Below are 25911 nucleotides of genomic sequence, written 5' to 3'. Positions count from 1 at the left end.
GCGAACCCCCTCCGGCCACCAGGGGGCAGCGGCGGCGGGACCGGAAGCAGAAGCGAACCGGAAGCGCCGCCTCTGCCACTCTTGCCTGCCCTCTGGCGCTGCGCTCGTCTCCTCCCTCTTCTCCGCGGTGCGCGCGGCCGAAGGTCGCCGGGAGTCGGGAGCGCGCGGGCGAGAGCGCGCGGTCGGTCGGTCGGACCGGGTTAGTACGGCCCTGACGGGACCGAGCGGCCAAGCAAAGGGCACCCCCCTTTCTTTCTCCCCTGTCCTTCTTCCCCTTTAAATCCCCGCCACGGGGGCCTAGACGGGCGCATGGAGCCTCCTCCGCTGCCCACGCCTGGGAGGAAGGAGCAGCAGCAGCAGCAGCAGCTGAGGAGCCTTCGCGTATCCTTCTCCAGCTGGGTTGGAGGCGTCGGGCGAGGCCGAATGTCCCAAGGGGTGGGGTCGGTTTGCAGGGGGTTGGACTAGATGACCCCCGCGGTTCCCTTCCAGCTCTACTATGATTCTGTGTGGGGACCATAGCTGCCAAGTTTTCTCTTTTCTCGCGAGGAAGCCTATTCAGCATAATGGAATTTCCCTTAAAAAAAGGGAGAACTTGGCAGCTATGCCAGTGGGGACTCGCAGATTAAGATCTGGGGTCTGGTTCTGGGGATTGCAAGGGATGGGGGCCTGGGAGGGGCTTTGAAACGGGGGTAGGTGTGTTGGAGGGATTTGACAGGTAGGGGGAGCCACACTGTTAGAGCCCAGAGCTTCACGAAACGGCCCCCTCCCCCTTGTTGCCCGGCAGCCTTTTCACTCCGCTGCGTTTCTGCTTGGAGATAGAAGACCTCCTTCGGTGGGGGCGGGGGGGGTGTTATTCCCTCGGACGTTTGTTTTTAAGATGTTAGTCCGAGATGGTTTTAAAGGGCAGCCTTAAATTGATCGCCCTCTGCTGAATTAGAGCCTGCATGTTGCAAGGCAGTGTATCTCTCTGAGGGTCGGATGCTTCCAAAGTGTTTTGTTTTCTTGCTCACCATCTTGGTTGGAAACAGGATGCCAGGTTGGATGTACAGTTGCTCTGACCCAGAAATACACTTTTTTTTGTGTCCGTGCACTTGCTGCTTTCTCCATGTCAAACCTTGATTAATCATGGAATTGTAAAGTTGGAAGGGACCACCTAGGGTCATCTAGTCCAACCCCCTGCAATGCACGAAACCCAACTAGATCACACATGACAGGCACAGAGAAGCAGGCCAGACTGGTTTGTTGCTTGTTTTCTGGCTCAACCCTGGGAGTTGTTTTCAGAATTGGGTGATGTTATTAAAGTCGTAAAGGATATAAGGGACATGTGTGGAGTCCCAGCCATTGAATGACCATAACCTGCTATCTGCAGTTGAATACAAATTATGGGAATGGCAGCTTTTCCAGCCAGCACACGTTTGGTCTCTGAGACAAGCTTTAGGCTTCACTCCTTCTTTTGTGCCTCTTTTTCATAGCAATTAAACTGAGTGGGACGAGGGTTCATTGATGAAGGATGAAACTGGCACAGAGCAGTGCGGAGGGCTACCAACATCACAGCTTCAGGAAGAGGGATTCATTTGGTTGTGTAATATGATATTGGGTAATGGGGTTGAATATGATTATGGAGAAATGTGTGGCTGGCAGCACACTGAATTGTTTGGGACGGTAGGATTTTACATGGGCTTTTTTCTGTACCATCTTCCCTCTTTTCCTTAGCTTGTTCTCAGGGTGTGGAGGTAAAGGGAGGCCAGAAAGTGCCATGTGAACTGAGCCTATCACAGTGCGGTGAAGAATATGTGTAAGTTGCCACTGGAGTTTGAAGATTTCCACCCCACACATTCATTTGTACTCTGTAGACTGGGGCAGGAGGCAACTCCTTCCATGGCTCCCCTGGTATCTCCTGGGACTGGCCTTGGCTATTTTAAGAACAAGGTTCTGAGCAGGACTTGGGCATCTCCCTGTGTGTCCAGATGTACATTGTGCCCTGGCCTATTCATGGCTAAAAGACAGTCAAGTCATATCAACACTATATTTCACTTTGGGAGATAGCAGTTTATGATTATCGGTGCAAAAATGTTTCCTTATGTTGGGCTTGCCTTGTTTCTTTCCTGCCCTAGTTCTGTAATCATAATTTATCCTTATTCTGACAATGTAGTGGGCAGAGGGAAAGTTGCAGACATGGCAGACTTTGGTTCGCATCGTATTCAGCTACGAGGCTTGCTCAGTGGCTTATCCTTGCCAAATTACTGTGAAGAGACACAAATTCTCCAATCTTAAAATTACTGGACTCTCAGAACTCTGTTGAGATGAGATTTACAGCCCAATCACACACAAATTTAGTCTGAAATGTTCATTTGTGTTTACTCCCAGGAAGGCGCATAGGTTTGCTGTCCTACTGACTTGCTCAGGGCTACCCTATGGGTTTTCTGGCTGAGGGGGAAGAAACTGCCCCCAAAACCCTGACTGTGGTTTTGGATGCGTGGGCTGCTATCTCATGCTTAAATTCAACCACAACTTAGTCCTTTGTTCTGATAGCTATAACTAGGTGGATCTTTCAGCACAGGAGTGTGGAACCTCAGGCCCAGGGGCCAAATGTGACCCTCCAGGCTTCTTTTCCTGGCCCTTGAAACTTTCCCTAGACCACTCCCCTCAATGGCCCTGCTGCGCACTCCCAAGTGTTTTGAGTTCTTGCTTGCCTGGATGGAGGATAACAAAGGGTATTTGTGGAAACTATCATGTACAAAGCTGAAATTTACATTCATTCCTGTTCTTTCTTTTGCCTCCGGTCCTGCCCAGCACTAGCATGTTGCTTTTGGAAGGTTGCCTAGGAAGGAGTATGGCTCTCAGAATGACAAAGAAATAGAGATTTCTCGCAGCACCTCCCCGTATCCCTCAATTAACATACTGTTACACACCTTTCCTCTTGTTCCAGTTTCACTATCCGTTCCCAGGAGGACCCCAGTGTTCAAGAGAGGATTCCCATCAACAGTCGTTTTAAGTGTGTGCAAGGTATCCAGCCTCTCTGTCTCTTCTGTTGTGGGAATTTGTTGCTTCCTTGTAGCAAGGTGGGGGGGGGACAAGGCCAAACCCCAAAAGCCACAAATGGAAACCATGCCTCTGTAACCATGCTTTCCAGACTGGAGTACAGGCATGAATGCAGCTCCCTGTTGGTGCATAAGAGTAACTGTGCAGCCCCTGGTGGTGTGTTGTTCAGGTGTCTCCAATAATGGAATTGACTTCAGACCATGCTTTGTTGTTCCTCGGTGCTGAACCTTTGTAGATCTCAGCACCAGTTTCCATGAAACAGGAATGTGCTGTGGTACCTCCATTACAGAGGTCCAGATCATGGTGCTCTGCTCCTCCGACAGCACTTGACTTTTCTTTGTGGCTAGGCCAAGAGAGATGTTCCTATTGAGGGCCTTTTGGTATGGTCCTTTCTAATTCTTGATCCTTTCTAATTCTCTTCCAGAGGCTGAAGAAACTCTGCTGATTGACATAACAGCAAACAGTGAGTCTCCCTTGACCAGAGTGCTGTCAGGAATAGATCTTGCCTGTCATTGACATGTCATCTTTCCCCCTTGACTCATCATTCTTGTTCCTGCTTGTCTCTTCTTCCTGACCCTGATGTCTGGATGTTGTGTCTTCCCCCACCCTCCACTCCCAAAAAAGTCAGACTACTGCTGGGATGAAAGGCTTTTTATTATTATTATTCAATCCTCTGCCTTCATACTGCTTTACAGAGTCAGGACTAGATCAGTGCTCTATTCATACATTGGGCACTGATCTAGTCCTGACTCTGTAAAGCAGTATGAAGGCAGAGGATGGATTTTTTTAAAAAAAAGCCTTTCACCCCAGCAGTAGTCTGACTTTTTGTAATATATACACGTGTACCGTCCCTGTCGTGTAAATTTTAATGCTACATCATTGAGTTTTATGATTTTTGATTCTGTATGTGAGATGGTCTGTGACCGTAAATAAAATAGAATTGAATAGATCAGTGCTCTGAGGAGCTCACAGTGGAGGAAGAGGAAAGCTGGGGAAGAGCATTCAGTCTAGTTACATGTACAGTTTTAGTAAAGGGTAGGAATTTACTAGACACTTCCTGGAACATACAGGGTTTTATGAGGGTTTTCAAGGAAGTGAGATAAGTTCTTTGGGAGACAGTTGCAGGCATGAGAAGGAACATACAGGGCTGCCTTGTACCAAGTCATAACATTGGGCCATCTAGCTTGGTAATGTCCACGCTGACTGGCAGCAGCTCTCCAAAATTTTGAGACAAAAGTCTCTCCCAGAACTTCCTGGAGATGCTGGGGATTGAACCTGGGATCTCCTGCATGCAAAGCAGATGCAAGCACAGGATTTAATATTGCTGGAAACCTTCTGAAGTGTAAGTGTGGTAGAGCTGGAGGAGTGAATGTCACAGGCAGGGATGTATCAAGATATGAGATCAGAGACAAGAGTTTTGAAGATGGCTGAGAAAGCCACCAAAGAACTGCAACCAATGTCTTCAGCAGTTCCCTTGGGATCAAGAACTTCTTCTGAGGTCAAATCTTGAAAACACAGGTGTTCATTCACAAAATGCACCTGTTTCTAAGGATTCCAGCACATGGAAACCGAGAATTAGAATATACACCATTCTATGAGGTGTCCAGGATATTGAAAGCATTCCTTGATCTCTCTCCAGATAGATATAGATAACATACCAGTAGTTCTTGCACGGTGGTTGCTTGTACATGACTCACAAGTGTGTGCTCACTTTTAAGAGAAGTGAGGAAAATTGGCCCATCACCATACTGTAGCTCAATGGTGAATTCTCAAGAGCCTGTCAACTATGCAGGCAATAGCTGTTTGCCTCCCTGTTGCTAGTGGCATCTCCTGTTGACCATGGGGTGGGGGTTGTGTTGCTTGTTCAGGAAAAGTGTGCCTCTCTGTTTGATTGGGATGCTGGGGGGCAGTGGAAGATTGACGGTTTGGTCCTGTCCATCTAAAGCAGGGAAACGCCTGGCCTTTCAGTTATTGCTGGACTACAACTCCCATAATTCCTGGCCATTGTCCATGCTGGCTGGGGCTGATTGGAGTTGGGGTTCCATAACATCAGAGGGGTGCAAGGGTTCCCTGTTTTGTTTCAGTGTGTCCCAGCTTTTCTCCTTTTTGTTGTCCATTGTTTAACTGCCATAAATAGTGGCTTCCAGAGTGTGTAATGTTGTCCCTCCTAACCAACAGATATCCATGTTAGTCGGTAGCAGAGTTGGGAAACCTCCAGCTTGTGGGCCACTTCTAGCCCTTGGCCTGATTTTATAAGGGTCACAAGCAGGGTGGATAAAAATCAATGGGTTTTTTAAAAAAATAAAAATCAGATTTCTTCAAATTTAAATTGGATTTTTTAAAATTAAATCAGATTTTTAAAATAAAATGCTTTTGGAGGAAACATATTTCTAAAGAGAGTTTCTATTTAAGTTACATTATAGTCCAAAGGCTAAAACTCAGTCTAATTTTTTTATTTAGAAACAATCATTTAACCACATCAGCTAACAAACATAGATACGTATGCTATAATGTTATTGTTTTAGTTAAATAAATTGTTTAAATTGTTATTAAGGAAATGATTATTTTTCTCCTTCCAATAAAGTACAGCAGAAAAGTTGTCCAAAAATATAAACAATTACCAGTAACTTATTAAACCTCACAATAATTTCATAATTATCTGTCTATGTATTTCTAAAAGTATAACCAAATCAGTAACTTTTGATATAACTGTAAAAACTACTCTGAAATTTATTATTCCAAAAATGAAACCTTCATCTGGTTGTAAATATGCAAGAACGAGTCTGTCTATAAAAAAATGATTTAAATCAAGTCTTACTGACTAGTGATTTATATCATAATTTAAACTGTGACTTAAATTGTGACCTAAATTGATTTGATTTAGGTCAAATCTACCCTGGTCACAAGGGAAGGGGCAATGAGGTGAAGAATGGCAGAAAGCAGCTGTGACTGGTACCCACTGGGATTGGTGGACCCATAGCCAATAATAGGCTGAGCCAACTAATTCTAGCTTTGTCCCCCATCCTCTGTGCTGTGTCTCAGGCAGCACTGAGACTACCAGTAAGGAGGAGGAATCTAACAGTCAGGGCCACCCACAGGACTGTAAGTTAGAAGGCAGGCAGGCAGGCAGGCAGGAGCTGGCTGCGCACAGACTGAGGTTGGTGGGGTAGAGCCTCATTTGCCCTCATGTAGCAGCTTCCACTGGCAGAGAGGAAAGGTGGTGTCCTTTCCAGTTTTGGCACTTGGCTTGCCCACCGTCCACATCAGGATTTCCCCCTCCCCCCCACCCCCGTTGCCCTGGAAATGCAGCAGGGAATAGGCAGCTATTTTAAAATGTACCTTATTTCAGAACTTTTATTCTACAAAATGCAATTTTCCTCAATTCCTTTATAACTTTTTAGTAGAGTGTTTAATGCTCTCCATTGTGTTTCATTTCAAGGTTTTGCTGCGGTTTTTTTACTGTAGTATAAAAGCAGTAAATTTTGAAGTGTGTCAGGTTCCTGTGAACCTGATCTGTGTCTAGAAGTTCATGCATCTTCAGTTGTGGCTGCTTCTCAGCTTCAAGTCCACTTGTCCACTCAATTACAGTGCAGTCTCTCTAAATCTCTTGTCTTTTGTAATGCACTTCCTGTATGAGCCAAAGCAAGAATATTCTGCTCATTCACTGTGTGTGCCTGAAAGTTCATCCTTGGATTAAGTAATGAATATGACAAGTCAAACTTTACAGTACGATTGTTCCTCAAGCTGTTTCTTCATTTTTGTTGTCTGTTTATTGCCCTCCCTCTCTTTAAACGTTGGGGGCATTCGAGCAATTTTCCGTGTTCTGCCTTATCGGTGTTGTGCCCTGTTTCCTGACATGTGCTTTTCCTGTGTGTGCTTCAAGCTGGCTGCAAGATCCGAGTGCAGGGGGATTGGACAGCAGAGCACCTCTTTGAGATCCCAGATGAGGAGCAGTGTTTGGGATTCCTCGCCGAGGTTCTGAGAGTCCAAGAAGGTGAGCAACTCCCATGCCCCATCTCTGATGTTTGATGTTGGAAATAGCCTAGTCTCTCACTGAGTGTTGTTGTTGGTTTTTGTTGTAGTCCCACGAAACACTTCTTTCCCTGATCTTGTGGATCATACCTCCTGGCACCAAGTGAAAGGCCTCACAGGGCCAGTAGATCCCCCTTCTGCAGGTACAACCAGACCAACATGTAACTTGTGTGATTTCTGCTTGGAATTTTTAAATACTTGTTGCCTGCTGTCAGAGGCGCTGATGCGGCTACTCTAGAGTAACGACTCCTTGCAGCATAGTCCTTTTAGACTTTTATTAAGTGCTGATTATTTACAGTGCTCAGAGCGATCTATATACATGCTTTCGGTCAGGTGTCAGAACCTCCGAATGGAGATTGGCGCGTTTTCTTCCAGCAAAGAAGCTTTGGGAGACCCATCCTCTTCCCCCTACGTTTTCTGCGCAATTCTGGCGTCGGGGGAATTGGCCTTCCCCCCGGGCTCCCCCTTTCCTGTCCCACCTGGGTCAGTGGCTCCGCAACCTTGCCTGAGCCTCGGGCACCACTTCCTGATTCTCCGCTGGAGGCAGAGCTCTCCCTGCTCTCCCCAGCGCTTGGGGATGGGATGGAACTTAAGAGGGGAGGGACTTCCCGGTATCCCCTGTCCCTCACACCTCCTTTAGAGGAAAAGGCCTTGAGGGGAGGACCTGTTGCCTCCACAATCCTTGCTAAACACGCATAAGCTGAGAGGCAATTGTCCGTCAAATGTGGTGCTGTGGGGAGGCGGTAACATTTTCCCACAGTTATGTATTTTCTAAGTTCCTTTCCCGAAACTTCCCCAAATGGTTCTGAAGCATCTTTAACCTCAGAAGTCTTTTCTTCTCTCAGGAATTCTGGGATTCGAGGATAGCTTCAGTGTTATGAGTATGGAGAAGAAAAGAAACCTGCAGAATCAGCAAATGAGTGCCCGCCGGGAGCCTCCACCACCACCGCTGCCACCAAGCAGGCCGTAAGTTGCCTTAGAGGTGTACTGTGCCCTCCCCGCTCCTTGGTTTTAAGGGCTACTTGAGTTCTGTTCTCATCTCCCTTAGGCGTATGAGCAAGGACCAACCCAAAGTGACCAACACCATGCGCAAGCTCTTTGTGCCTTCCACACATACGCAGTCTGGACAGAGAGAGGGACTCATCAAGCACGTCCTCGCCAAGAGAGAGAAGGAATATGTCAACATCCAGAATTTCAGGTTAGATCATGCAAAAGTGCCACAGCTGTAACTCCGCCCCACCCCCACCATTTATCCTCAGCAGACTGTTCAGCCCATGGAAACACCAGTGGAAACTCTTTCATAGTTGGGGTTGGAGAAAGCGACATCTACATGACAGCTTTATTGTTGGGTGGCAGGCAAAGTCTGTCCTGTTCACTCAGGCCACATGGGTGGGTAATGTAAAGTATTAGTTTTGGTGGGCAATTTTCCTTGGTGCCAGATGTTTGCATTCACACATACTGAACCGTGGTTTCATATTATGAGCATGACAGCAGTCTCTCCTCCAGGTTTGCACACTTCTCCCCCACCCCAAGTCTACTTGGAAGCTTCCACTTGTATGGTAAATTAACCACAGTTTGGTGTGTCCAGATCCTATGGTGGTTAATTTTACCAGCCTTGTAAACTCTTTATTTGAAGTTGGCTTGTTTCAGTGAGCCATGGTTAAAATTAAGCAGTTTGTATAGCTTCAGACATTGTGACAAGATGCAGTTAATCCAATACTGAAGCAAAACCTTTGAACTCCTCCTAAAAGTGCTGGAGGACAGGGAGGTGTGCGACACCCCACCCCAAACGCTTGGTGTGGGTCATCCTTATAATGCTAAGCTTACTACAGGCATCCCCAGACTTCGGCCCTCCAGATGTTTTGGACTACAATTCCCATCATCCCTGACCACTGATCCTGTTAGCTAGGGATCATGGGAGTTGTAGGCCAAAACATCTGGAGGGCCGCAGTTTGGGGATGCCTGGCTTACTACTTCAAACAAAGTTTTTGCTCTGGTTATTTCCTCGTACTGGTAGTAGTACCTGGCGGCAATTTGTTTTTAATGTCTGCTTTTATGATATGTTTATCAGTATGTGGTTAGCGGCTTTAGATCCTTCTGTTTTACAGAGGCTTTTTAACTTGCTCTTTCCCCCCCTTTACTAGACAGGCTGTATTTCTGTGCTGTCTTCGGAGTCAGGAATGCCCATTCCTTCGTGGCCAGCATGGAAACACAGGGTGCTAGCCATTTAGAAGGTTTGCAAAGAGGAAAAGGGTGTTACAGAGTAATCTTCTACCAAACAAGCTTGGCACAGCAGATCTGAGAGGTGGTTTTCTGCTCCCTGAAAGCCAGCCTGGAAACCAGATTGCCAGGTGAAGGAAGAATGGAGAGATCAACCAACTCACTTGCCTTCAAAGAATTTCTGGTTGCCTGTGGCTACTGGGATAGTGCTTAAATATCAGGCTGGCTGACACATGTTAAAAAAAACCAAGGAAAAAGCCTTTTCCTTTCATTAGCAAAGTTCCTTTGGGGCCCAGAACAGCTAAGTTGAGGAAGAAATGGCTGGTATTACTTGTTTGTTCTTGGTCCTGATCTTGCCTGCCTTTGTAATCCTACCTGCCACACACTCCTGTTGTCTTTGCATATTTAACCAGCAAGTCTGTTCAGATTGAAGTCCTATTCCTGCAGCTCCATATCCTTCTCTTCCTTGCAGGTTTTTCGTGGGGACATGGAATGTGAATGGGCAGTCTCCAGACAGTGGATTGGAACCTTGGCTGAACTGTGACCCTGAACCCCCAGATATCTACTGCATTGGGTGAGCAGACATAATAGCTGTTCAGAGACCCCTCTCTCAGAGTCGTTGTTTGCCCACAGTTGCTTTCTAAACTGAGGTCCTGTTGCGTGAAGACTTTTGCTTAAAACTTGGAACAAAATAGGAGAATCCTGAGAATTTGTATCTTTTAGCCAGGAAGCAACGTTCTTCCGTAATGAAAGTGGCAGTGCCATCCTTTCACCCTGTGGGCAGTGGATTACAGCAGCATCAAAGATAGCCAGAGGCCTAGGTGGCTCTGGGGGAAGGATGGCCTCATTGCTAGGGATGTGTATTGTATCTGATGGCACTTTGGCATTAGGTTCCAGGAGCTGGACCTGAGCACAGAGGCTTTCTTCTACTTTGACTCAACAAAGGAGCAAGAGTGGCTGACAGCTGTGGAAAAGGCTCTGCATTCCAAATCCAAGTACAAGAAAGTAAGTCCAACCCCACCCAATTCTTCAGCAGCCAGACAGCTGTCAGGAGCTGGAGTGAGGAGGAGTAAGTCAGCAATAAAAACACCTGGTGTCAGTGGAGTTTTATTCAAAAGAAGCCAAAATTATTTATTCAAAGAAACCTGTGCAGGCCTAGTGATCACAGAAACCTTTCCCAACAGGTCTTGCCCCAATGAGCTAGTTGTGAAGGCTGAAGGTTGCTACCTTCCCACCACTCTCTTAAGTCTCCTCCTCCCCCTGGTCCCTCCCAAGCAACCTGAGACTCTGACACCTTGACTGTCTTTGCTCCATCCTCTTAATTTCTCTCTGTGTTCTGGGAGACCAGCAGGATGGGGAGACCCCCTGGCTTCTTCAGCAGCCTGCCTGATCTCTGCCTCTTGACCCCCGCCTCCAGCCTCCACTTCTGCCTCTGATTCTGGACTGCTGTCTGCCACAGAATCTTCCTGCCCTCTTGCCTCTTCAGTTTCCAACACTTCCTCTTGCTCAGTCTGCTCCCTCTTCTCCCTCTGACAACTCATCATCCCCCCCCCCACCAGTTCCCTGGCTCTGAGACGTCTTCCCTTGGGGGATCCCCAGTTGGTGCCACCTGCCACTCCTATCTGCATCCAGCCGGCCCATGACAGCAAGCAATGCACAAAGCTGGTAGACATCCCAGTACCTTGCATCTTCTAGGTGCAGCTGGTGCGTCTAGTCGGGATGATGTTGCTCATCTTTGTCAGGAAGGACCAGCTCAGCCACATCAAGGAAGTGATGACGGAGACAGTGGGCACAGGCATCATGGGGAAGATGGTGAGTAGACCCTGGCAGCAGAATTCCCTACGTCTATTCTTCTATCTGTCTATATGTTTTTATAATCTCTGCCAACCAGTTTCCCCCTCTTTCCTGCTTGCTCGCTAACAGCCATCTTTGCTCCGCCCCTGCAGGGTAATAAGGGGGGTGTGGCCGTGAGGTTTGTCTTCCACAATACCAGCTTCTGCATTGTCAATTCCCACCTTGCTGCCCACGTGGAAGACTTCGAGCGCCGAAACCAGGATTACAAGGATATCTGTGCCCGGATGAGCTTCCTGCCCCCTGACCAGGGTCTGCCGCAGCTGACAATCATGAAACACGAGTGCGTTTCGAGGGCTTGGAGGGAGAGAGCCTTGGCTGACGTAACTTGTTGGTCTCCACTATCTGGAGAAGCAAATTGAGTCACGTTTCTGTAACTTTCCTGCATGTGTATAGCTCAAGGGTAGGCAAGATAGTGCTCTCCAAATGTTGATGGACTACAACTCCCATAAGCGCTAAGAATTGGCCTTGCTGACTCTGGGGCTCATGAGAGTTCTACTTCCGCAACACCAGGAGGGTGGAGTGTCGGCTATCCCCGTGGCAGCTGCACCACTAAGGTTTCTGCTAGAGCAGCCAGAAGTGCCCATTGTAGGCTCCTGCTTCATTCAGGGCAGGCAGATACTAAACATCTGTGGAAGCGAGTGCTGGGCTTCATTCATTAATTTCTGATTATTGTGGGGATTTCTTCCCCAGAGTGGCTTATTTAAAATAATAATCAGAAATGCAACTCAAGGTAATTTAAAGCATATAAACAGTACCTTAATAGCAGCAGATCTAAAGAGAGCAACATAAACCTACTGGCAGAAATGGATTAGATTAGATTAGATTATAGCAAACGTGGGTAACTTCTCCAGTGAGCAAGGGGGTGGGAGTTGCAGTTTGTTAAGGGCAGTAACACAAAAGCAGAGCTGTCATTTTGCACGGAGAAGGTTCCAGGCTTAATCACCAGTGTGTGCAGATAGGACTGGGAATGATCTCTGCCTGAAAGCTGCTGTCAGTCCTGAGCTTGATGGGCCAATGGTCTGCCTCAGTATAAGGTGTTCCTGTGTACTACTATGTTCCTGTGTACTACAGCAGTGTTTGGAGGGCCACAAGCGCCCTACTCATGAATTAAAGAACCAGGAAAAAAATTAAAAGTCTTTGATGAAATGACATCAAAGCAGGGGCCAGGTGAGCCTCTTTGAGAAGATTATTCTAAAAGGTAGGGTGCCATTACTGAAAAGGCCCTGTCATACTTGAAAGAGCAGGAGTTCCCTGGGAAAGGGCTGCCCCTGCTAAGGATTCTAGTTAGTGGAGAGGCAGTGCAAAAATAAGTGGGCCTTCTTCTGGTACCCTTTCCCCAAACCCTGAAACGTTTTAAAGGCTGAAAGGGATACCCTGAATTGGGCCTGGAGCCAGTGTAGTTCACAGAGCACTAGCCTAATATGATCATACTGCCCAATCCTAGTTATCAGTCTCACTTCATATTGCAGGAAGTGGCAGCAGGCTGCCCCCTCTCCCTCCCCCCCCCCCCCCGGCGAGCTTGCCTGTAGCTGTGGTTTCTTTGCTTTTTCCCTCCCAGCATTGTCATCTGGTTGGGTGATCTGAACTACAGGCTTTGCCTTCCTGATGCCAACGACGTGAAAACTCTGATCACTAAAAATGAGCTTCAGAGACTTCTGACCTATGACCAGGTGAGGGGCATATTTGTGTTATATGTGGTGGTTTAGGATATTGCCCTGTTTATTTCCTGCGTGGGATACCCCAGCCTAGGCTAGAGAAACCACTTTCAGACAGTTAGGAGCAAAGTGTAGCTATAACATAGAATGATTGCGACTTCTACAAATGCTTTTTAAGGTTGCAGTTTTGTGCAACCTTAATTAGAAGCAAGTCCCAATTAAGTTGGAGAGTTGCCTTGGAATATGCATAAGTAGGACTGCTCTGCGATTACCCAGTTATAGGGCTTTCTTAGGTCAGCACACTCTCCAGATGTTGTTGAACTCCCATCAGCCCCGGTATGTCCCTGGCAAGTGGTCAGGGACAACGATAGCTGCCGTCCAGCAATATCTAAAGGTCTAAGGTTTCCTGCTCTAGGTTTTGCATCTATCTGGAAAATCTGCATTGCTCACATGTTCTTATCAGCCGATACTTCCATTAAATCAAATTAAATTGCTGATGCTTTTTGTTTTTAATTTTTCTCTCCAAGGTTTGTATGTTCATAATGTTTATAACCTTTCTCCCACTTGGCATAAGGATCATCGGTATTTTGTGTTGAAACAGAGGCCTGATTGCTGCACCTTATGGTGGATTTAAGCTCTGTGAGCATAGTAATGCCTTAGCCCTTTTAGAAGGATGCTGCACTGCTGCAAGGCAAGGGTGGGCAGCCTCAGACTTCCAACATATACAAAACCATAATAAAACATTAAAAACTTCCCTAAATGTTGTATAGTTACTTATCTCCTTGACATCTGATGGGAGGGCGTCCCACAGGGCAGGTGCCACTACTGGGAAGGCCCTCTGCCTGGTTCCCTGTAACTTCACTTCTCGCAGTGAGGGAACCACCAGAAGGCCCTCAGTGCTGGACCTCAGTGTCTGGGCTGAATGATAGGGGTGGAGACGCTTTTTCAGGTATATACTGGGCTGAGGCCATTCAGGGCTTTAAAGGTTGATACCAACACTTTAATTTGTGTTCGGAAATGTACTGGGAGCCAACGTATGATGCAAAAGGATGGTTTTGCAGTTGTTCATAGTGTCGGGGGTGTATTCTGGTGGTTGTTAACAGTTTGTATGAATTATTGGTACATATAACATTGTCTATTGTAGGTATGGCTAACCTGTGGTCTGCCAGATGTTATTGAGCTGCAGTTCCTATTGGCTCCAACCATCATGGCCAGTAATCAGGGATGATGGGAATTGTAGTTCTGCAGCATTGTGAGGGCCACGCATCTGCTACTTCTGAGTTAGAGGATTTTCCTGTCGTGTGATGCAACAAAGTAACTTAAGATGACCAGGGGCAAAAATGCACAAGCACCCTGTACCTTTAATAATTGTGTATAAGATAGGATTTCAGGAGGTTTACCCCTTTTTTGCACCTGGCTACCCTACTAGTACTTCACCTTGGTCTTCCAGCACAATAGTGGCTGTTAATAGACTCCATTGTCAGGCAACAGGGGGTCTTCTGCTTCTCTGCTGATAAGCCATTTCTTTTTGGCTTTAGCTGAACATTCAGCGTACCCAAAAGACAGCTTTTGCTGATTTCACAGAGGGAGAGATCAAGTTCATCCCGACGTACAAATTCGACTCTAAAACAGATCGCTGGGATTCCAGGTAAGCACCTGCTTGATAGTTGGGCCTTTGTAAATAAGCCCTCAAAACCTTTAGCCTGCAAGGCTTGTTTGTTTTTCCTAGTCTGCTGAGATGCTAGTAGTGTCCTGCCTTTCCATCAACTTGAGCAGGCTAGTAAAAAAAAATATAATTTAAAAATTGCTTTCTGCTAAGCAAGCTGGTGGAGGAGGGATAGAGTTGAGGGCTGGATGGACTTCTGTTCCTCTGCAGCCAGAATGGACACCAAGCAAAGAAGGAAGAGAGAGATCCACGTCTCCTCCCCCCGCTCACTTTGCTTGCATGGAATTCCTGGCCGCCAAAGGCTGCTAGGCGAGTTGTTAAATGCAAAGCTGTGATACGTTGTCTTGCTCAACCCATCCCTGCTCAAAGTCTCTGGGAAATATTTTGGCTTCTTTTCCGCAAGCAGCCTTTTCCCCACATTTGTCCTGATAACCAGCGTCCTCTGTTTCATGGTGTTGCGATTCATTGAAAGGTGCAGCAGAAAGTATGAACGGGGGCTGAATGAGAATCTTGTTTGTGTCAAGGAAGTCTGGGAATTAGTGCTCTCTCAAGATGAGTCTGCCAGGGCATAAGAGCATGAGAGCAGCCCTGCTGGATCAGGCTATTGGCCCATCTAGTCCAGCATCGTGTTCTCACACTGGCCAATGAGATGCCTCTTGGGGAGCCCACAAACAGGACCTGAGTGCAACAGCACTCTCCCCTCCTCCAAGCCATACTGCTTCTGTTGCTGTGGGTCTGTGCCCATTATGGCTAGTAGCCATTGAGCCTCACCATCCACGAATTTGCATATTATTGTGGCTATTGACAACTGTAAGAAGCCACCTAGGCCTGCTAGTTTAATTTCTCTTGCTGTGGTTATGGGGGAATCAAAAGGACAGACGGAACATGTAGTGACGTAGCTGGAAAACGGCAGGCTCCTTTGGGCAGCAATTCAGGTGCCAGAAATGGTATTTTTACATTTCCTGAAGCTTGGATCACTGAAAAGATAGTGTCTGAACAAAAATAATGGGGACCATTGCCTTTGGGAGGGATCATAATTCGGTGGTGTGCCATATGCTTTGTATGCAGAGTCTCAAGTTGAAACTCTATGGCACTTCCACCTGAAAAGGGATTGGGCCACAGAGAGCTGCTGCCAGTAGCTGCTGAGTAGACTTAATTAATTAATTGCGGAGTTGGAAAGGATCATGAGGGTCATCGAGTCCAACCCCCTGCAATTCAGGAATCAAAACTGGGGTAGGTCAGAAATTCATTCTGACCTGGTAGAAAGCAGCTTTTGATTTCCTAACAACTCTCTACATGAGGCAAAATACCTGCACACCTGCAAGGTCCACCCCTTCAGAAGTTGGACTCCCAAGTCCCATCATCTCCAGCTGTTGACCATGGTCAAGATCACAGACCGTGTATGAGCCAAAGGTTGACTGTGTGGGCCTTGTGTGTTTCCTCAGCCAGTCCAACAGTCCTGATGTCTCTCCTGTCTCCTTGCAGTGGGAAGTGCCGTGTGCCAGCATGGTGTGACCGAATCCTCTGGAGAGGAGGCAGCGTGAATCAGCTCAGCTACCGAAGCCACATGGAATTGAAAACGAGCGACCACAAGCCCGTCAGCTCCCTCTTCCTCATAGGGGTAACACCTGCCCTGGCTGGGGCTATCGTCTATTAAGGTTTTTTAGTTGCCTGCTATGTGGCACCTCCTTGAATCTGGGCAGGTCCTGACCAACAACCAGACCCCTTTCCACAGAACTCCTCCTTGGCAAATGACTTCCGGTGCAAGGAGTGGGCAGGTCTTGGCTCTGTTAAATCCCTATGCTTCCATTCTCCACTGTTCTGAGTACACACTGCTCCTGCAGGCATGGCAGACCAGGTGTACTTCTGTGGTACTTGGCTTGGAGCATTTGGCTTCAGCCCATTGGGTCTGGAAGTCACGGCCGCTGCCATCCCTGGGGAAGCTCTCAGAGCTACTTGCCTCTTTCAGGGCTGGGAACAGGGTGGTACATCAGGCATTTCTGCTCTTAACACATTGCCCCCCCCCTTTTGAGTCCACAGCCCCAACAAGTGTCCTCTGTTTCCCCCCCCCACCCCATAGGTGAAGGTTGTGGATGACCGCCGGTACCGGAAAGTGTTTGAGGATATTGTTCGGTTGATGGACAGAATGGAGAATGAATTCCTTCCCTCACTGGAGCTCAGCAGGAGGGAGGTAAAGATGAATAGGATCCTCTCCAATCCGTTAAAGAGGGTTTGCTGGGGGAAAAGAAGCCTGCTTTATATCACGCCAGGCCCTTGGCCCATCTAGCTCAGTCTTGTTTTTACTGTCTGGGAGCGGTTCCCCTGGAATTCCGGGGGATCTCTCCCAGCCCTACTTGGAGATGCTGGGGATAGAACCTGGGACCTTTGCATGCAAAGCAGATGCCCTTCCACTGAGCTGCAGCCTCTTGCTGTTCGTTGCAGGCAAATACTCCAGGGGTAGCCAGTGTGGTGCCCTCCAGATGTTGGTCTACAACTCCCATCATCTCCAGCCAACACGGCCCGTGGTGATGGGAAGTTGCAAGTGCAGCAATATCTGGAGAGCCCCCACGTGGACACTCTAGAGCAAACGTAGCCACTGTGAGGTGGCATTTGGACCTGTTGCATGTGCAGTCCCCTAAATGAGAGCCCAGGGCCAAGGACAAACTTCCCCCTGGAGCATGTTTCCTTGCCATCTGCTGAAGGCAAGCACTCTCTTTCCCCTCCCCCCCCCAACGTTTTGCTCTGCAGTTTTCGTTTGAGAATGTGAAGTTCCGGCAGCTGCAGAAGGAGAAGTTCCAGATCACAAACAACGGGCAGGTCACCCTCCATTTCTCCTTCATCCCCAAACTCAATGACAGCCACTATTGTAAGCCATGGCTTCGCGCTGAGCCCTGCGAGGGATACTTGGAGCCCAGTGAGTCTCTCTCGAATCATAGAATTGTAGAGTTGGGAAGGGACCCCCAAGGGTCATCTAGGGAAGGCCTTTCCTTTTCCTTTTCATATACACACCCTTTTCTCCTCTTCCCAAGCCTCCGCCATCAAACCTTGGGAGTTTTGTAGAGCAGGAGAGGCTTAACATTTCTCAGGTCAACATTGCCCCATGCTCAAGCCTCCAAGGGCCACATGTCAAAGCAGGTGAGCCCAAAGTGTAAAAGTGGGTGTGACCAGCTTTACACACACACACACACAAATGAATTGAAGCAAAAAATGCTGGAGGGTCCAAAAAAACCTTTTGGCATCACAGGGGACCAGTGACAGCAGTCCGTCAAAAAATTACTTTTTTAAAAAGCACGTATTTTTACATTGTGGAGGCACAAAAATATCTTGGGGAACATATAGAACTAGCCAAACTTTTAAAAACTCAATGAAATGCAAACTAAAAAAGAAAGTTACATTGGGGGCACAAAAATCCTTTAGGAGATAAATAAATGCTTTTCCTTTTTATATTCTTTTGTTAGGATCACTTTCTCTTACCCCCCTGTATCCTGTCACCATATTCTGTGCAGCTGCTGCTTTGGAGGAATAGAGAGGAAAGTGAGGTGGGGGTGGGAATTGAGTAGCTTCTGTTCTTCATTCTTGAAGTTAAGGTTTCCCACACACACCTGTGAGAACAGGATGCTGTACTAGATGGGCCATTGGCCTGATACAGCAGGCTCGTCTTGTGTCCTGTTAAATTTTCTGTTAAATTTTCACTATCTTAACTTTTAATTTACAAACAAACAAACAAACAAATCTGGCTGTTCCAAAGAGTGTATCTACCTGACTTCCTCCCGTTTTAGATGAGACGGTGGACATCTCCCTGGATGTGTACGTCAGCAAGGACTCTGTGACGCTTCTCAATTCGGGAGAAGATAAGATTGAGGATATCCTCGTCCTTCACCTTGACCGTGGCAAGGACTATTTCCTCACCATCAGTGGGAGCTACCTACCAAGCTGCTTCGGGACCTCCTTGGAAGCCTTGTGTCGGATGAGGCAGCCGATCCGCGAAGTCCCCGTCACCAAACTTATTGACCTGGTAGGGAAAGGGGTTGATTTACCTGGCGGGTTCGTTTGCTGAGTGTCTAACCCTCCCACTCTGCTTGCCTGCTTGAAAAACAGCTGCTCTTCCACTCAAAAATGTGTGTGGTGGGGGGGGGGTCTTTCGCTGCATTCAGCTTCAGCTTCTGTAGCTGTGCATTCGCTTCTTGTATGCTGTTTCATGTCCTTTGTTTGCTGTTGACTGAGTCATCCCAAGTTCTTGTCCTCCCACCTGCCCTTTCGCAGGGCCACTAAACCGTGTGCATTTCCCTGCCATCTGCCCAGATACTGTTCAGTGAATGGGCTCTTTCTTTCTCTCCTCAGGGTCTGTGCCACTAACATACTTTGTTGTCTTTTTTCCACTTTTCTTTTGCTCTTGCCTTCCTCCTCTGATCTCAGGGAGAAGACAGCTTCCTAGAAAAGGTAACAGTTGGTTTGATATCTCTCTAGATGTTCTTGTAGCGAGCTCAAATCAGGTATTTACACGGGGGTTGCATTCCGAGGTACTGTGCATTTAAATGAAATCACATATATTGGGGACAGCATTGGAAAAGCCTGCAAGCACCTCCTAAACCTCTGGAAACCCTTTTTAAAAGACTCCCTGCAAAACTCCTTGCTCAAACTCCAACTCTCCACAGGCCTCAAAGGTTGGTGCAAAGGCTCCTGGGAGGGAGTCTAGATGCTGTTTCCGTGCCACTTTGCCGCTTTTGTGCTCTTTGGGGGGACATTTTTGCCCCTTCAAGTGCCACTTCCAGGTTTGTGGCAGTGTGCATGTGCCTCAAACGCACGTAAATGGAGTTGCCTGTACTGGAAGGCACTTGTCAACGATCAGCAGGTGCTCCATGCAATGGCAGCTGGTCCATTAGGGCAAACCAGGCACTACCCCACCAACCTCACTTTCCTCTCGGGCAACCCTCACCTGCCTGCCTTCTTACTTAAATCCAGACCAGGTAGTGGCTCCAGCTATCTGCTTCCTTCTTTTCTCTAGTCTCAACGTGGCCCTTGTAGAACTCGGCAGAGGAGAATGGAGACAAAACCAGAATTTACCGTCACTGCTTGTAACTGATTTTGCTCTAGGTGTACTTGCGATTGGCAGGCAGCATGGGAGCCAGAAAGCCCAGTCTCATTATGCAGGCACCAGCCCCCTCTGGCCCCAAGAGCCAGTTTTCTCCTTGTCTCTGTGCTCAGCAACTACTGCACAGGCTGTGCCACTCTCCCTTACTCTTACCACCACCTGAGCACTGGCATTTGGGAAGCAGTAGTGGCTGCTTTGGGGTGGCTCAGGGAAATGTCACTCCTCTCAAATCAGATTTACTTGGGTGTATTATCATAGCCACAAGGAGACACTGGTGACTGCCAATTTGGACAGCTGTAGACATTTAGAATCATGGAGGAGATGTTTATCAGTGGCTACCGGTCAGAGCTATTTATTGCCACTATTATCATAAACCACATGCTTTTGATTACCAGTTTCTGGGGAACATGATGGACAGAGTGTTATTGTCCCCGTGTCCCTATGGACGTCCCAAGGGCATGTGGTTGGCCATTGTGGGAACAAAATGCTGACCTAACCCAGCAAGGTTCCTGTGTTCTTCAGCATGCATCAGCTACTCTTGCACTAAGACTCTGATACAGTATGTGTCATTCCCCACACCAATACACACACTCTGTCTCTAGAGACAGGGACGGGGAGTATTGGCGTGGGGATGAATTGGGTCCTAATCAACAGCTTCCCTGGGGATGCGAGGAAGTGGAGTTGGGATCAAATTCTCCATCCTTGCCAACTCCTTTTAGTGATGGGCTGCTTGCCATTGCTGTGTTCCTAAAACTCTCTTGCTCCCTCCTCCTCTCTTTCTCTTTCTCTTGAACGTGGTGGCTTGAGATAGAACTAACCACCCTGAACATCTGGAGAGGAAGATGGGAAGGAGGCAGGAGGCATTGTTCACCAGCTGCTGTGTGGTGCTTTGCCCATACAAAGTAGTGAGCTCAGGCTCCAGCTGTGGTTCAGTTTCCACCACTGCCTCTGCAACGTGCTCTAGACAAGGGGCGGTGAACATGTGACCCCCATTATCCCATCATGCCTGGGGCTGCAGCCCATCAACCTATGAAGGCCCATCCATGTTCTGTTGCTGTTGCTGTTACTATTTCCTGCCCTTCACCCTAAGGTCCCAGGGCAGGTTACAACAATTAAAATACAATGTTAGCCAAACCTCATGTCCACAGCTGCATATTTACTAAGCTTTTGGGTGAACTGCACATCCGGAGTGGGAGATTACTAGCTGCATATTAATAGGGGGAGGGGGAGCTTGGATTTGGGGTGTGAGCAATTTCTTTTTTGTTTTTCCACTTGAGATGCTTGCTGGGGCTATGGCCGGATGATATGTCAAAATATATATATTTTCAAATCGGCTTGAAGTCTATATAGTGATACTGGTTTCGTAATTTCTGACCTGGCAATATATTGCGAATCATGATGTGTGTGTGTGCTATGAAAAAAAAAACAATGTGGGGGAAAACTGTGAAGCCAAACAATGCTTCTCTAGATTCCTGCAGCCCCTGTTAACTCTGCCGGCTCAGTTTTCCCCTGCCCTCCTGCCAGCACAAGAGCAGGCACTAGCAAAAATCACAATGCGGGAAAAACGGTGAAGCCAGCCAATGCCTCTACATAGCTCCATCCTTATTTCAGACATCCTGATATATTGGTATATTGCAATGTTTAGCTAGTGATATTTCACAATGTTGAAAGCCAGATATCGCCCAGCCCTAGTTGTGTCCTCTGAGGGCAAGACTTGTCCACCCAGCTGAAGCAAGGAAAAAATGCATACAGGCACACATTCATGCCAGTCCCTCTTGTCATTGGACCTCCAGGAGAAGCAGTTTCTGGATATAGTATCCCAGGATGGTGATGACTCCACTGAGCGGCCTTTGCACATACCCAAGGAGATATGGCTCTTGGTGGACCACCTCTTCAAGAATGCCTGCCACCAGGTGAGCTGAGGGGGACTGTACCATTTAAATGATGGGTGTTGGCTGGAATCCAGTACCAGTTTTGGGGTGCGCAGGTTCCAAACGTCACAATTTATTTATGTCTTAGCTACCAACTCTCTCTTACAAACTACTGCTGTGAGTATAGTGTCACCTTAGTGGAGCGGCAGCAGGTGGGACATCCAGCATACAGTATTCCTTAGAGCGGCTCAGAAAACCCAGGTGTTCACAACCATTGTCTGTCTATCCCTAGCAAAGTGGCTCTTTGACTCTCACCACTAGAAGAAGGGGGGGAATGATTTCACTCTCCTATTGCCCAAAATCATGAGAAGGGTGGTAGGAATGCTACTGTGGAAAGCAGACTGGATAAAATTCTCAGCCCTTGTGCAAGTTCTCTTGGTGATGGGCATTCCTTGTTGCATTCCTTGACCTCACATTATGCAACCCAGGGCTGGATTGTTCTTCATGCTATCCAGGATGTACCCCATCCCTTCCTAATGCATGTGTGATACTCTGCTTCTGTCTGGCAGGAGGACCTCTTCCAGACCCCGGGCATGCAGGACGAGCTGCAGGAGATAATTGAGTGCCTGGACACCAGCATTCCCGAGATGATCCGTATCCTCTTTGGGGGACATTGTTGGGGAGCAGGGCTGGTTGGTGGTTTTGTTTAGCTCTTGGCTGGAGTGGACCTCACTTTTAAACACCTGGTGGCTTAGGTTCCTAGGCCACCCCATCTTTAAGGCTCTGGGACACATCACAGTAAAAACAATCAAAATGAAATGCCCACAGTAAAGTTCAGTCATTCATCCAAACAGCTTAACAGCTTTAACCCCCATTTGAAAACACCAGCCTGGCTAGATAGAGCAGAGGTGGGGAATCTTGACAGGCCTGTAGGCCCCACATCTAGCATCATATGTGCTATCAGGTGTGGAGACAGGTAAATACATGGCTGCAAAGGAGCTTCAAGGGTGCGTTCAATTGTTCTTCAGCAAGCAGGCTTTGTTGACCACACTTTTGAAGCTGCATTTGCTGTTTGGATTGAATTCATGCCTGCAGATGGACATTTCCTCTGCAGATCATCTTTGCAGGCAGCTTCGTCAAGAGGGGAGGTGTGGGATAATTACAGTGGGATGGCTCAGTTGGTAGAGTGTGACACTCTTAATCTCAGGGCTGTGGGTTCAAGGTCTACCTTCCACAAAAAGGGGGAACTTGCAAGGTGGGCTCAGATGTATAAGAACAAAGCTTCTTGCTTTGGACCAGCCTGGGAAGGAGGCATGGTGCAGGTAACAGAATAGAACACTTTCCTTGACAGGCTGTCAATAGCTGGCAGTAACCACTCGGTGGCCGAAGCTCTGCTCATCTTCCTGGAGGCACTGCCAGAACCGGTCATTTGCTATGAACTGTATCAGCGCTGCCTGGAGTGCTCACATGACAGCCGCCTCTGTCGCCAGGTAGGCCACAGAGCCCCATCTCTTCCTGGCTGGTGTGCGGTGTATACAGAATCATAGAATCAAAAGGGATTGCAAAGGTCATCTAGTCCAAATGCTGCAGCAAGTAACAGGAAAGCCACTAAAACATCCCTGAAAGGCAGTAAACCGGCACACTGGCAGGAGGGTTAGTCTGGTCTGGGAAGCCTTGTTAACTGCAGAGGCTGCTGAGTGTTGACAGTGGATGCTGTTGGATTAACATAGTAGCACAGGAGTTGATGTCTCCTTTGATAATCATCCGTCTCGGTTGTGTGTGGGGTGTGTATACACATGTTGCCTTTTTGCTTTCTGACAAGGAGTTGTAACAATAACCCACCTGTTTCAGTGGCCATATACTGAATCAGACCACTGGGCCATCTAGCTCAGTATTGTCTAAATTGACAAGCAGTGGCTCTCAAGGATTTCAGACAGGGGATGTCCCCTACCGTACCTGGAGATGCTGAGGGTGGACGATTTGAACTTTAGAAAAAAGACGGCAGTGGACAGTTGCGAGGAATTCCCAATTTCTTGAAGCATGGGAACCCAAATAAAAAATTCTTTAGATGATTTGGCATAACATTCGGTTTGATTGATATATATATGTGTATAATTTGAAATATTGAATGTGATATAATTGGTTTTAATTGGAAAATTAATAAAAATATTTAAAAAAAAAAAGAGATGCTGAGGGTGGAACCTGAGACTTTCTGCATGAAAAGCAGGTGGTTTACTGCAGAGCTACGGCCCTTCCCCCAAGATATCTCATTTGGTAGAGCATGAGACTCTTAATCTCAGTGTCATGAGTTTGAGCCCCACATTAGGCATTGCAGGGGGTTGGACTAGCTAACCCTTGTGATCCCTTCCGACTCTACAATTGTATGATTCCCCAAAGTTCCCAGCAGAGTTCTAGTCCGGTTACCATTTTAAAAAATATATATTTAGGGAGGCTTTTAATGTTTAATCAATGATTTTATTCTATTTTCCTGTTGGAAGCCGCCCAGAGTGGTTGCGGAAACCCAGCCAGATGGGCGGGGTATAAATAATATATTATTATTATTATTATTATTATTATTATTATGCCAGGTCTAAACCTGCAAACATAAAAAGTACACTGTGCTAGTGATCCATGCCCCTCCTCCACCCAAAGCTTTGCATGGAAGCTCCGAGCTGACCCTCCCTATCTTGCAGGTGATCTGCCAGTTGCCACGGTCGCACCGGAACGTGTTCCGCTACGTGATGGCTTTCCTGCGGGAGCTGCTGAAATACTCCGAGAGCAACAACGTCAGTGCCAATATGCTAGGTAAGGCCTGCCTGTCCTGGCTGGGAGCTGGCCTTCCTCCTGCTCCCGCCTCCTCTCATGCAAATGTTTTCGCTTCCCTGCAGCCACCCTCTTCGCCAGCCTCCTGCTACGGCCTCCGCCCAATGTTCTGTCGAAGCCGAACCCACAGGAGCGCCAGCGTGCCATCAGCTTCCTCCTGGGCTTCCTGCTGGGGGCAGATGACTACTAAAGGTGCCAAGCGTGGGCTCCACGCCAGCCACAAGGCAGCCTGGAGACGAAGTTGGGAGGGAACAGGCAAGGCCCAGCCTCTGTTCTCTGGTGCCACGGGGGTGAATCAGTTTCCTGCCCTTCCCATTGTGCCATCTTGCCATGTGCAAGCTCCCTTCCCTGTGCTTCGCCCTTCCCACCTTTTCCTCTTGACTCCTGACACTGTTTTCCACATGGTTCCAGGGCATTGGCAGGTTAAGGGTGCTTTGGGAGGGACCCTGTTGGAGGACAGTCATTCCCCTGCTCTCAGTCCCTGTGCAGTATTCCACTCCCTCCCCTTCTGCTGCAGCTGAGCATGTGATAAACTTGGTGGGTACAAGGGATAAGGACTCCTAGCCTGTCCTGGGATTGCAGGGCCTCTTTCTCTGCCCCCCCCCCCAACTCGTTGATGCTGGTTGAGAAGGGGCAGGGCACCTAATGTGGCCCACATACTACTTAGCCTGCTCTGTATAGTTCAGATATCTGTCCCCATTCTGCCAAGTAGAGTGTGTGACGCATATTCATAGTCCTACCGGCCGTCGTGCCCCCCCCCCTTCTATGGTGTTAATTCTTCATGAAACACTAAGCACTGCCTAAAGGGATCAGGGAGGATGAGAGGGTGCAGGCTGGGAAGCAGGAGGGGAGTTGAGGCAGTGGGTACAGCTGGGTTGGTATGGGCTCCCCACCCGACCCCAAGTTCTCCAACTTTGTCTTTCTGGTTTTCTGTCCTGGATTCCTGTACTTGGTGCACTCTCTCTCTTTTTTAAATTGTATAATTTATTGGAAAACTGTTGTTTCAAAATAAAATATCCATTGTGCAAAGATTGTTCTGGTGTTTGGAGGGGAGCCACACTTGCCTTTGCTGGATTCTCCACTGCTCTGAAGCTCAGCCAGACCTCTCAAATGAAGCCTTCTTAGGAGAGGCTGTGGGGAGGGGGTGCTGCATGGGGCATCAGGTTGTGCAGATACCGTGGAATATGATTTAGCTCTTAACAACAAGGCTTGCAGGTGCATTGCTTTCCCAAGGTGTTTCTAAATTGCTTTCCTTCCTCATACCCCTTTGAAGCTTGTGAGCTTTTGGAGGGTGAGAGCAACTTTTAAACAAACAAACAAACAAACAAACAAACAACACACACACACACAACTCTGCTTCCAGCTTGCAAGTTTCAGCCCAGCAGCAGCAGCTGGCTGCGAATTATTGCATAGACTCTTGAGGGGAGGTCTGCCCTCCCCTCTCCCCATTAACCTTTGTCTCCAGGGCTCAGTGGTAGGAGGGAGAACAGAGGAAGAAAATGAACTGGGCTTGGCTTAAGTGGGGGGGGGGGTTATGAGAGCATATGTGCACCTGGTGCCAAGGGATAAGGCTGCAGAACTGAGCAGAGCACACTTAAGAGCAGGAGGAGCTGAGCCCTGCTCCCGCCACCACCAACAGCAACTCCTAGATGTCCA

General features: G+C 47.9%; 1 protein-coding gene across 2 annotated transcripts; it reads left to right on the top strand.

Moving 5' to 3' along the window:
• Positions 1-37: 37 nt before the first annotated feature.
• On the top strand, positions 38-25284 carry OCRL (OCRL inositol polyphosphate-5-phosphatase). 2 transcript variants are annotated; one of them, XM_060270636.2, is made up of 24 exons: positions 77-381; positions 1725-1795; positions 2930-3006; positions 3467-3505; positions 6926-7036; positions 7125-7217; positions 7920-8040; positions 8123-8272; positions 9767-9868; positions 10185-10299; positions 10990-11106; positions 11241-11428; positions 12707-12818; positions 14342-14451; positions 15955-16090; positions 16550-16660; positions 17218-17383; positions 18249-18484; positions 18886-18909; positions 21355-21474; positions 22002-22086; positions 22795-22922; positions 24126-24237; positions 24321-25284. In XM_060270636.2, exons 1-24 carry the CDS (start codon positions 310-312, stop codon positions 24443-24445), a joined length of 2721 nt encoding a protein of 906 aa, XP_060126619.2. In that variant the 5' UTR covers positions 77-309; the 3' UTR covers positions 24446-25284. The 2 variants fall into 2 exon arrangements, with proteins under 2 accessions (XP_034969183.3, XP_060126619.2); XM_035113292.3 differs by lacking the exon at positions 18886-18909 and having other exon boundaries at positions 38-381.
• Positions 25285-25911: the final 627 nt, after the last annotated feature.

The sequence above is a fragment of the Zootoca vivipara genome, chromosome Z2 (assembly GCF_965207765.1).
Source record: "Zootoca vivipara chromosome Z2, rZooViv2.hap1.1, whole genome shotgun sequence".
Taxonomy (NCBI): domain Eukaryota; kingdom Metazoa; phylum Chordata; class Lepidosauria; order Squamata; family Lacertidae; genus Zootoca; species Zootoca vivipara.
Note: the sequence above shows the minus strand (reverse complement) of the source record. Positions and strands in the feature narration are given on the sequence as shown.